The 13,282-nt window shown below is 42.6% G+C and overlaps 1 protein-coding gene across 4 annotated transcripts in view; it reads left to right on the forward strand.

Moving 5' to 3' along the window:
- Positions 1 to 13,282, forward strand: part of pde1a (phosphodiesterase 1A, calmodulin-dependent) — a 648,403-nt gene that overhangs the window by 491,594 nt on the left and 143,527 nt on the right. For all 4 annotated transcript variants that reach the window (XM_073047065.1, XM_073047064.1, XM_073047066.1 and 1 more), the window contains one exon: positions 13,042 to 13,224. In XM_073047065.1, the coding sequence (XP_072903166.1) occupies positions 13,042 to 13,224 (183 nt within the window). The remainder of the gene's footprint in view (positions 1 to 13,041; positions 13,225 to 13,282) is intronic.

A 13,282-nucleotide genomic window follows, 5' to 3' on the forward strand; every position in this document is an offset into this window, starting at 1 on the left:
TCGCATGGAAATGAATGTGTAACTTATTGTTTTACTACAGGTATACAGCAGGACACAAACTGCTTTCACACCAACACTGAGATCTTTTTTTGTATTAAAAATAATAATTGGAAATCAATTGTAGGTTTGTACAACTTCTATAATGGACTTAGTGTGTGAGTGAAGTTCTCTGAAATAGAATATTTTCTTTTTGAATTCATGCGTGTGTAATTTGCATGATAGGTGGTATACATGGGTTTCCTGTTTTGTCAACTATTGTAAAAACAGCAAGTGAAGATGGTGTACTGAACATACCATAGTAAAAGATTCACAACCAATATAAACCATTTGTTTTACATGTTAAAGTCTAGCAAAGGGTACTTTTCAGCATCAAGACATTAGAACTAATCTTAAATTTAGCCATTAATAGTCAATAGGTAGTGATGGCCTATTCAGTTTTAATTACAGTGAAGTTCAAAGGAAAGCAACATCGGAAAGTTAATATAACAGGAGACTAGTGCAAATACATTCTATTATTAAAGTCAGGCTGACTGAATCTCAAAGTTTTATATACACATTCCCTTATAAAATAAATTCCCTATGCTTCCTGCATTTGTGTGTCCAGTGGAATGAATCCATTTTCCACTAATCTCATGCATACTTAGTTGCAAAGTACTTTTGATTTGGGAAACTATAAATCTTTTTCATAATATCTTTATTACAATTTCTAACTTTACTTAATTGCCCTCACATAGTTCAATATTTCATTTGACTGTACTGTCACTTCTTAACAACAAATTTTGTAAGAGGAAATACTTATGCACTTACCTGTTAGGCATGCACAGGCAAGAACCTCCCAGTCTCCATCCAGCTAAAAGGAATCACCTGCCACTCATATCCAACCCATCACCTGCAGCCTATTTAAACCCAGTGTGAGTCCATAGACACGAAGCTCGGAGCAGCCGGATCAGGCCCACAGCCTCAGCCTCAGTTCATCACACAGTGGTGTAAAACAAAGTTCACAGACATGAAGCTGGAACAGCTGGAACAGGCCACAGTATCCGCCTCAGTGCCGTGGAGAGCAAAGTAACATCGCGTAGCAGTGAGCAGAACCAACTCCCAACACCTGGCCTTTTCAATCCATTCAACCCGGCACTAAATTGCCCAAATATTTGGTCATACCACACTCTAAGACTTCGGCCCTGTTGCTTCGATACACTCTGGGCTTAAAGCCTGCCGTCATGTTTCGGCACATACCCAAACTTTCTAAATCAGCTTGGCACTTAGATCAATCCAACCTTGCTCTTGATTTAGATTGATGTACTCCCAAACTCCTCTGGTCCAACTTTTCGCCATTTCAAATGCCTTGACTCCATCTCGAACATGCCTCAATCTTGCTCCAACCACTTCTCCTCGAACGTGCCTCGACCTTGCCCCAAATTTGCATCGCACCAGCATGCCTCGACCTTTGAGTCAGCTCACCTTCACTTGCCTCTTCATTGCTTGCAATGATTGTTTACCACAATTTTCCACAGAAAAGCTGTTATTAATAAATCATTTAGTTGTATTTCTTGAATTATGAACTGCCAGTAAGCTGTCACCCATCTTAAACCACCTCTATATTTCCTGACAGAGAGGTCTCTCTCTTGACTAGGTGAGCTCTGACTCATGCCACTGCTAACTAGGATATAAAAGAATCATTTGCAATAAATATGAGGAATTCATCACTGTGATGCACCAGGTTTTCAACTACACAGGAAGTGGAAGGGAGGTTGCAGTTTGTATAATTTACCTGTGTCATGACTCAGTTAGATTCAGGACCTTCACAGCGAATGCAGAAATGCTGCTGGCCAATTACCATCACAGCTTCTCAGAGCGCTTGAAAGGTGAACTGTCTCGCTGAGACAGTTCATCACTCAAGAACCTCATCACTCTGCCCGTCCGTATTGGCGAGTGTCTTATGGAATAACCCTTTAGGTTATCAGCCAGAGCGCCAGTTTCATTCCCAGAACCAATTCAAGCTGCAGGACCTTCATCAGCCACACCTCCAGAACCCACGCAGATTGGGAGAGAGCACTTAACACCGCAAGAGCGTATCAACGTATGTGCTTTCTTCAGAGTAGCTGACCACCCGTACATCAAATGCCCACTGCATCTGTGAAAGTGGCATCACCAGCTAGAGATGAGGGGCCTTCTATCAGACCCTTGTTCTAGCACTATAGCCCGAATCATTCTCTATGTCCTCTTCCACACCCCAATGGCTCCCTGTGTACAGGGGTCTCTGGTAGATATCGGCACAGCAGGCATTTTTCTGGACTGGACTCTGTGTCAGCCATTGATGGATGACCCTTCAGGGTCTGGGATGTTCAGGATGCACACACGGTCTGTGCATATGAGCTTCGGAGAGCACCGTGCGTCCGTCCATCGTCTCCTTAATGAGTCCGCCAACACCCCTCTAATCTTGGCTTACCCCTGGCTCTCCACTCATGACCCTCACTTCATCTGTTCATCCAGTCCACTGCTGAGCTGGGGACCCACTTGCCTGCAACCTCATTGACTTCACACCGTAAATCAGTGGAGATGGAGGAAACCCTCAACCTCATCAAACTCCCACAAATGTACCTCAGCTTAGCTGTTGCTTTCAGTAAAAGGGAAACCAGTACCCTGCCACCTCACAGACTACAGATCGATCTCTTCCTGGCCATGACCCCACCCAGAGATCATCAGTTTTCCCTCTCCCCTTCCATGAATGACTGCATTGCAGAAGCCCTACAGCACAGCTTCATTTGACCATCCCAGTCCCAGCTGGTGAAGGATTTGTTCTTGTCAAAATGGATGATGATGGTCTCCAAAACTACATCAACCAATGTGCACACAATTAAATCACGATTTAGAATTTCCACCATCTCCCCTTGATGGATAGAGTGTTTGAAACACTCCATGGGGCTCAGATCTTAACCAAACTGGGTCTACAGAGCCCATATAATTTGGTCCGTCTGCCAGGGGATGAGTGGAAGACTGTGTTCATTACACCCAGAGGCCACTACAAATACTTGGTGACGCTTTTAAGATTTTCCTATAGTTCAGCCATTTTCCAAGCCTTCATTAACAAGATCCTCTGAGGCATGCTCCACAGTTATGTGCTTGTCTATACCAATAACATTCTCATCTTCTCCAAGAGCACCCAAGACCATCTGTCAAATCTGTTCAGTCCTTCAATACCTCCTTGAAAATCATCTATACTGCATGTCAGAGTAATGTCCGGTCCACAACGTAGTTATTTCCTTCCTGAGTTACATCCCTTTATCCCATGGCATAACTGTGGACCCAGAAAATATGTGTGCCATTGTTTAATGGTCCCGACCGCGCATCCTTAGACAGCCAGCATGCTTCTTGGGCTTCTCCAACTTCTACTGCCATCTCACCAGGAATTACAACCAAATTGCAACACCTCTCACCTCCCTAACCAAATCATCTACCTCACAGATAACTTGGTCTGCTACCATGGACCACACTTTTGTGGAGCTTAAGAGAAACTTCACTAATGCTCCCATTCTCCGTCATCCAAAACCCTTTGTATATTTTTGGTAGAGGTGGATGCATCTGACTGGGCCCTTTTTCCTCCAGAGAGGACTGGATGGGAAGACGCATCCTTGTGCCTTCTTCTCTTGCATTCAACTCCACACAGCACCATTATGAAGTAGTGTACAGGAAGCTATGTGCCATTAAATGGGCCGTGGAGGAATGGAGACATTAGTTGATGGGTAACACCGATCCGTTCCTGATCTGGACTGGCCACTGGAACCTCATAACCATACAACAGATCCACCAACTCAACCCATGTCAGGCTCACTGGGGCCTCTTCTTCAAACAATTCAACTTCACCATCTCCTACTGACCCACCTGCCAGAACACTAAGGCAGATGCCCTGTCATGACAGTTCGATCCAGATGAACCAGGATTTCCATTATCTTAGATTCTTACCCCAATTGTTTGAGATCTTGAAAACCAGATCTGCCAGGCCCTACAGCACAAGCCTGTTCCAGCCGACACACTTGTTGAATTTCATCACTGGCTGGCCACCTTCTGATGGGGCCATGTTGATCATGCTAGTGGCGGACCAGTTCTCCAAGGTGGCCCACTTCACTGCCCTCTTCAAAATTCCATCAGCTGCTGATTCTCCAACATGTAGTTCATCTCCACAGTTTCCCCTCAGGATATTGTGTCGAACCAGGGTCCCAATTCATTTCCTGCTTCTGGCAAGCCTTCTGCTCCCTCCTCCACACCTCAGTGAGTTTTTCCTTTGGTTATCATCTGCAGACCAATGGTCAGTCTGAAACCGCCGATCAGCAAGTGGAGAAATTTCTGTGATGCTTCTCTGCCTCTAACTCTTCCACATGGAAGAAATATCTGATCTCGGCTGAACTGCTCCACAATCTACATACCTCATCTACCACAAGTATGTCACCCTTTGAAGTGCATCATGACTACAAATACACATTGTTCCCCACAGAAGTGCCAACAGTGGAGGTCCCATCCACCAGGGCCCTGGTCCACTGTTGCCGGAATGCTTGAAGAGGACATAGAAGGCCATCTTTCCTGCCAACTATGTCTACTGCCACCAGACCAACCAGACTACTCCAACTTGGTGACCATGTCTTGCTGTCCACACAAGATCAGCCCCTGAGTACTGACACACACAAGTACTCGTTCCTGTTCATTGGTTCCTTCAAAGTAACCCATCAACCCAGCCTTCAGCTGCAACCGTCTCTCAAGATCTCACCTATCTTCCACACATCTTGCCTCAAGTCCATTGTCCATGGAACACAAAACCCATCTGACCCTGCATCTCTAGAACCCAGGATGGTGGAAGGTGGGCCCGTGTAGGTCGTTTGCTGGTTGATTGATTCATGTCATAGTTGATAGGATGTGCAGTATCTGGTTGACTGGGAAGTGTACGACATGGAGGAGAAGTCTTGGGTGCCGTCTAGTTTCATCTTGGATCCATTGTTCATTGAGGAGTTCCACCAGGCCCACCTGCATCATCCTGCGCTGTCAGGTCCTGGCCATAGAAGGGAAAATCCTATAGGCCTGCAAAGTGAGGTACCTCCCAGACTCCACCCAGAGAAGAGGATTTGCCTGTCACTTCTTTCCAGCTCATCACCTGCAGCCTATTTAAACCCATCTCTCATCCACATTCCCTGTTTACCCATCGAACCCGCCAAACTCAACCAGTTGCTCCTTGCCTTCAGTTATCCTGGTGCCTGTGGCATTTAATATCTGTTCTCTCTTGTTTTGTGGTCACTTATGGCTTGCTATTTTTGCTGTCTATTCTTAAAGTTATCATTCATCACTTGAGTCATCTCCACTGCTCTTCTTTTGGATCAAACTTCCTCTACATTTCCTGACATTACCTTTCTTTCAGTATTCACTTCTTATGCTTTTCAGATTATTAGAAGAAGATATTTCCCTCCCTAATATGACTGTGTAATTTATATGCAGAGCCATCATGAATACAAATAAAGGTTGTGCTGAGATTGCCTGATTACTGGTGTTCTTCAAATGACATTAGGAATTATGTGCCCAAACACTAGACATATTGCTACTTTGAAACTCAGCTCAAGGTTTATGGGAAATTGAGTGTCCTTATTTTGACTAATAACTTTGAAGAGATGATGTTCTATCACCCGTGACAAAAGAAATTGGTTTTGGGTTCTTTAGAATTTGGAAGAATGAGGGTTAATCTTATTGAAATACTTAGAGCCTAGGGAGGCATGATGGGGTAAATGTTGAGATGTTTACACTGAAGATAAGTAGGACATAGTTGGAAGGTAAAGGGTCAGTCATGTAAAAATAAGCTTTATATGAATTTTTTTCTCACAGAAAGTTGGGAATCTCTGGAATTCTTATTGATAATGTGCTGTGACCATCAGGTCACCTCTCATCCTCTGTCACTCCAAGGACAAAAGACCAAATTCACTCAACCTATTCTCATAAGGCATGTTCCCCAATCCAGGCAACATATAACCATATAACCATCTAACAATCACAGCACGGAAACAGGCCATTCCGGCCCTCCTAGTCCGTGCCGAACTCTTAATCTCACCTAGTCCCACCTACCCGCACTGAGCCCATAACCCTCCACTCCTTTCCTGTCCATATACCTATCCAATTTTACCTTAAATGACACAACTGAACTGGCCTCTACTACTTCTACAGGAAGCTCATTCCACACAGCTATCACTCTCTGAGTAAAGAAATACCCCCTCGTGTTTCCCTTAAACTTTTGCCCCCAACTCTCAAATCATGTCCTCTCGTTTGAATCTCCCCTACTCTCAATGGAAACAGCCTATTCACGTCAACTCTATCTATCCCTCTCAACATTTTAAATACCTTGATCAAATCCCCCCTCAACCTTCTACGCTCCAATGAATAGAGACCTAACTTGTTCAACCTTTCTATGGTGACAAAAGTCATACAATACTCCAAAATTAGGCTTCACCAATGATGTATACACTTCAATATTGCATTCCAACTCCTGCACTCAATGCTGTGATTTCTAAAGGTCAGTATGTCAAAAGGTAGAGGAGTGATCTAAGCACACATCCCTGATGTGTATTAGAGTTGATTATTAACGAGGTGGAGATGTTATTTCTGATCCACACAGACTGTGTCTTCCAGTGAGAAAGTTGTAGAGGGAGGCACAGAGGCCCAGGTTTTGGAGGTTTCCATCAGAACTGTAGGAATGATTTTGTTAAACAGCGGCCAGATGTAGGTACTAGTATCGTCCAGGTGATCCAAGGCTATGTGAAGAGTCAATGTTATTGCATCTTCTGTAAACCTATTACGGCGATAGGCAAATTGAAGTGGGTCCAGGGCTTTCCTTAGGCAGGAGTTGATTCTAACTGTAACCAACTTCTCAAAGCTGTAGATGTGAGTGCTTTGGATTATAGACATTACAGCAGCTCATCCTGCTCATCTTGGGCACTGGCAGGATGTTGCCCTTTTTAAGAAGGTGGAAACTTCTGACTTTAGCAGCGAGAGATTGAAAATGTATTTTAACACACCCCCCAGTTGAGTGGCACAGGTTTTCACAGCCTTACCAGGAAAGACATTTTGATGTCAGCCTCCAAGACAGAGATCACAGGGTTACTGGATGCTGCAGGAATCCTCATAGCTGTGGTTTTATTCTCCCTTTCAAAGTGAACTTAAGAGGCATAGAGCTCACCTGGCAGTGAAGGATTACTATAATTCACGATGTTAAGTTTCATTTTTTAGGAAGCAGTAGCCTGCAAACCCTGCCAGTGCTGATGACCATCCGATTCTGCCTCTAACCTCAATCGGAATTGTTCTTTGCTCTTGAGGTAGCCCTCTGTAAGTCAAACCTGGATTTCTTGTATACTACCAGTTCACCAGACTTGGATGCCACAGATCTAGCCCTCAGCAGACTATGAATCTCCTCATTCATTCACGACTTTTGATTCAGGTATGCATGATATGTCCTCATAAGCACACAGTCATGCATCACAGGTTTTAATGAAGTCAGTGACAACTGTGACATATTCAGCAGACCTAAAGATTGTCCAATGCACCAACTCATGGCAGCTTTGTGAACACTCCTCTTCCTCCTTTGTCCATACCTTCTTGGGGTCCTTTCTACTGGTGCTTTGGTATTCAGTCTCTGCCTATACTCAGGGAGAAGAAGTACAGCCAGATGATCAGACTTTACAAAGTGTGGGCATAGGATGTCACAGTAAGTATTCCTGATGGTAATCTAACAGTGGCCCAGTGTGTTGGCTCTTCTGGGTCCACAAGTGATATGTTGGTGATAATTATTCAGACATTTTTGCAAGGTGGCCTGGTTAGAAACCCCCAAAATTATGGGAAAGGCACTGAGTTGCTGCCTCATAATTGGCTGATTAGATATTTGAACAAACAGGTGTACAGGTGTGCCTAATTAAGTGGTCACTGAGTGTATATTGGGTAGAACAGGGAGCTAACCATTCATTGTTGAGGTGCACCTGTGCTGATGTTCAGTGACGGGTAGATAGTGTTAACGATCTTCACTGTGAGTTCTGCCAATGAGGAAGCTGAGTATCCAACTGCAGATGGAGGAGCAGAAGCACAGGTCTTGAAGCTTGATGATGAGTTTGAATGGGATGATTGTGTTGAACACTGAGCAGTAGCTGATGCACAATAGCTTCATGCACGGTATGAGTTTCTGTTGTCTAGATTATCTAGAACTGAGTGAAAAGCCAGAGAAATTGCATCTGCTGTGGACCTGCTGTGGTAATAGGCAAATCCAGGACATCTTCGAGGCAGGAGTTGATTTGCACCATAACCAACTTCTCAAAGTACTTCATTATGGTTGACGTAGGTGTGAAGATGAGCAGTTGGGAATGGGAGGGAGAAGCTGACAGGTAAATGATGGATGTAGGTGGCCGAAGAGTGGAGAAATAAAGATGAGAGACTGATGGAGCAAGATTAAGAGAGATAAGCGGAAAATCAAAGGTTACCTCCACTCCTCCCATTTTTATGTTCTATCCCTCAACAACCCATCCCCCAAACTCTCTAACTTCATCCCCCCTCCCCTTCCTGGTTCTAACCACCCACTCTACATATAGTCATCCAAAGGCTTACCCCCTTCCCACCCACATTACCCTCCTCACCTAATAGTTTCCATTATCACTTCCTTTATTTATCAAGCTTTTGTAGTCTTTCAGGTAGTGTTCCTGCTTATATCTCTCCAACAGCTATCTCCAACCTTTTCACCCCATTTACCCCAACCTCACTCCATCTGCTCTCATTTCTTTCCTCCTTCCATCTATCATTTACCACCCATCCCCCACATTGTACAACCTCCCTATTATCTTTCACCCTCCATCTGTTCACCAATCATCCTTCTCCCCATTCCCCTTCTCCTATTTATATTGGCCACCTCCCCTCTCCACTCTCTGTACTGGTGCACGGTCTTGACCTGAAATGTCAGCAGCTCCTTCCCTCCCACAGATACTGCTGAGTTCCTCCAGTAGACTGTTTGTTGACCTCTTCCTGCTCCTACTTTCTTTGGTCTTCTTGTTATTCAAGTTTTGTTTCTACAGATACTGCATCTAATGATTTTAGGCAGTTCTATACTCCATTTTAAATGTCACTTAGAAGAAGGAGCAGAACGTCTTTGTCTCCAGACACTTTTGGTAGAACCGAGGAGCATTTGATGCCGTTCCTGGTCTGAAATGATACCAAATATTGGAGTCTGCAAATGGGTCTGTGATGCTACCAAAAGTTATTTTCAAGTTACTGCAGAGAATGTGCCAATTGTCAGAAATACGTGTCTGTGTAAACATAAAGAAAGGTTATTAAATAAATTTTCATATCAAAAATTTTCTTGTAACTTTATATTGAAAAGATATAATTTTCATTTCAATGATAAAGTGAAGGAATTCTCCTACGTGTCTTTTATACATAAATCTCTTGAGAGAGGAGGTGGGAGAATATTTTTTGACTTCTTTCTCAAGGTATTTGTTTTCCTTGTTTAATTCACACCAAATAGGTCACACCTACATTCTCTAGATCTTGTGACAGCAAGGTGAATAGGAGGTGTGTAATGAGTGTTGCATATTTAAATCTTGCGGCTCTTTTGCAAAGCACAACATTGCAAATTAATAGCTGAAACCATGGAAGTGGAAAGAATTTTAAAATATATTACATTGTGCAGGATTCAAAAGCAAAATCCTCCAAGTTGATGCAGCAAAGATAGAGTCAGAATCAGGTTTAGTATCACTGGCATATAACATGAAATTTGTTGTTTTGCTGTGGCAGTACATCGCTAAACATAATACAGGTTGAGTACCCCTTATCCGAAATCCCAAAATCCAAAAAACTCCAAAATCGGAATTTTGTTTAAGTGCTGACATGACATCACAAATGGAAAATTCCACAAGATGCTGTGAAGATTCCCAGATGTTGCGAAGGGATCTGCGCACCACAGACAGTTCGGAGAGGTGACCTCACACATGCAATGAAAAGAATTTAATGACAAATATAAAATTACTGCATGAAGTGAGAAACGATCCTGATTGTGTATCATCAGTGTTGTAGTAAACATACACCACTTAACAGTGTGCAAATCATGAAACAAGCAAAGACCTAGCTCTATGAACTTTAAACTGGCGGTAAACCGAAACAGAATATTCAGCAGGCTGGTTGCAGAAATTTAAGAAAAGACACCCGCTGATCATGAAAATCTAGCAACAGAAAAGTCTACGATGCTAATTGTTTTTATACTTTACATAACAGCATTAAATTTTCAGTGTCGCTGATGAAAATCTAACACCAGAACAAGTACAATGCTGATTATTTATATGCCTTACATAAAACCTAAAAAAGTATAATACAAATATAGTGTACTGTAACCTTTTAACCAAAACACAACATTGTAAGTGGAGGCTGAATATCTGCCATTGTTTGTTGTTGTTCAACAGTTGATTCAGGTTTTCTCCCGATGCCGTTGTGCTGCTTTTGTTACCCTGCACACATTATGCTTTTCTTATATTGATTGAATGTAATAATTTTTACGCTTAAGTACATATACAAGAGTAATACAAAGGCTGCTTACTGGTAGCACATAAATTCAGCACATAAACGATGATGATCCCATACAGACAGACATACTTTATTGATCCCAAGGGAAATTGGGTTTTGTTACAGTCGCACCAACCAAGAATAGTGTAGAAATACAGCAATATAAAACCATAAATAATAGGTAATTTATGCCAAGTGGAAACTATCTCAATATATATACCAAACTCCGAAAAAATCCAAAATCCAAAACACTTCTGGCCCCACCCAAGCATTTCAGATAAGGGGAACTCAACATGTAATTTAAAAAAACTATAACCTACAATAAGAAAAATATATAAAATTAAATTAAATAAGTACTGCAAAAAGGGAACAAAAAAAGAAAAAAAAGTGAGGAAGTATATGTGGGTTCATTGGCCATTCAGAAATCTGATGGTAGATGGACAGAAGGTGTTCCAGAAATGCTCGCATGTGTCTTCAGGTTCCTTTATCTCCTCCTAGAGGGTAGCAATGAGAAGAGAGCATGTCCTGGGCAATGGGTGTTCTTAATGATGGATGCTGCCTTTCTAACTAAGGTATCGCCTTTTGAAGGTGTTCTCGATCTTGGGGAGTCTCGTCCCCATGATGGAGCTGGCTGAGTTTACATTCTTCTGCAGTTTTTTTCCAATCCTGTATGCAGTTGCCCCTCTATACAAGACAGTGATGTAACCTGTTAGAATGCTCTTCACGCTACATGAAGAAATTTATGAGAGTTTTTGGTGACATACCAAGTCTCCTCAAAATCCTAATGAAATATACCTGCTGTTGTACCTTTGGAATTGTATTAATATGATAGATCTTCAGAGATGTTGCCACCAAGGATCTTGAAACTGCTCACCCTTTCCTCTGTGATCCATTGTTGAGGACTAGGGTGTGTTCCCTTGGCTTCCCCTTCCTGACGTCCACAATAGATTTCTTGGTCTTACTGATGTTGAGTGTGTGGTTGTTGCTGCAACACCACTCAACCAGCCGATCTATATCACTCCTGTGCTTTTCTTTGTCACCATCTGAAATTCTGCTGCAATAGTTGTGTTATTGGCAAATTATAAACACAAGAGATTCTACGGATACTGGAAATCCAAAGTGAGCCACAAAAAATGCTGGAAGAACTCAGCAGGTTAGGCAGCATCTGTGGAAATTAATAAACAGTTGATGCTACCTAGATGGTGCTTCTTCAACCTGAGAGTCGCCTCATCATGGCAAAAGAGGAGGCCAAGGACTGACATCGCAGAATGGGAATAAAGATAGGAATTAAAATAGTTGGACACTGAGAAATTCTGCTTTTTGCGGATGGAGTGGAGGTGCTCAACAAAGTGGTCACTGAATCTACATCAGGTCTCACCAATGTAGAAAAGCCCACATCAGGAGCACCAGATACAATAGATGACCCTAAGAGATTAACAGGTGAAGTCTCATCTCACCTAGCAGGACTGTTTGGGGCCCTGAATGGTGGTGACGGAGGAGATGAATGGACAGGTGCAGCACTTCGGCCACTTGCAGGGTAAGGTAAAGTGTTGGGAGGAAGGTTAGTGGGAAGGGGCGAATGGATAAGGGAATCACAAAGGGAACGATCATTAGCAAATTTCTAAATGGTGTTTGAGCCGTGCCCAGGCACGCAGTTATGGTTGTAAAGAGAGCTGAGCACGTATCCTTGAGGTGCTCCAGAGTCGATTGTCAGCGAGGAGGATATGTCATTTCTGATCCACCCTGACTGTGGTCTCCTAATGAGGAAGTTTCAAGGATCTAGTTACAGAGGGAGGTGCAGAGGCCTAGGTTTTGAAGTTTGCTGATTAGTACTAAGGGTGTTGAACACTGATGGTGTTGAACACTGAGCTGTAATCAATAAACAGCAGCCTGACATAGATATTACCATTGTTTAGGTGATCCAAGGCCGAATGGAAAGCCTCGAGATTGCATCCGCTGTAGACCTATTGTGGTGATAGGGTCATTGCAGCAGGTCCTGATCCCTGCGTAGGCAGAAGTTGGTTCTGGCCATGATAAAGAGATTCAGAAGAGTTTGATTTAATACACCAATATGCAGTTGAAGACAATAACCCCATATTGCACATAGTCATTATGTCTTTATTGTTTCCATTTATATATTGATGGAACTGTATGACAGCACATTGACCAGGAAATAAACTGGCTTGATTACTGCAATATCAAATACATTTATAAAAAGTTACTGTGCTCGATAAGGAGGAAGAAGCATAAATATTTTTAAAATGATATTGATTCTGCAAAATGCATGGTTTTAACTTATTCTGTAGCATTGATCACAATTATGACAGTCCTGAAATACTTACTTTTTTCAGATAGCTCATTTGATCTGTGTATTCAAGCTATATTCTAAAAGTATATGCAGTTTGTGCGTTCCTATTTTATTAGAGCAATCAAATGTAAGCAGTATTGGTTTGACACTTTATTCCCTGTTTTCTTTAACAGACGTCTCTTGGACACTGAGGATGAACTTAGTGATATCCAGTCAGACTCTGTCCCGTCAGAGGTTCGAGACTGGTTGGCATCCACTTTCACAAGGAAGATGGGAGTGATGCAAAGAAGGCCAGCGGAAAAGCCTAGATTCCGCAGCATTGTTCATGCTGTTCAAGCTGGCATTTTTGTAGAAAGGTAGATGGAAGCTATGCTATTTGTTTTGACCACTATCTACAATTATTAAAAATAGAAA

Source organism: Hemitrygon akajei, chromosome 5 (genome assembly GCF_048418815.1).
Source record: "Hemitrygon akajei chromosome 5, sHemAka1.3, whole genome shotgun sequence".
Classification (NCBI taxonomy): domain Eukaryota; kingdom Metazoa; phylum Chordata; class Chondrichthyes; order Myliobatiformes; family Dasyatidae; genus Hemitrygon; species Hemitrygon akajei.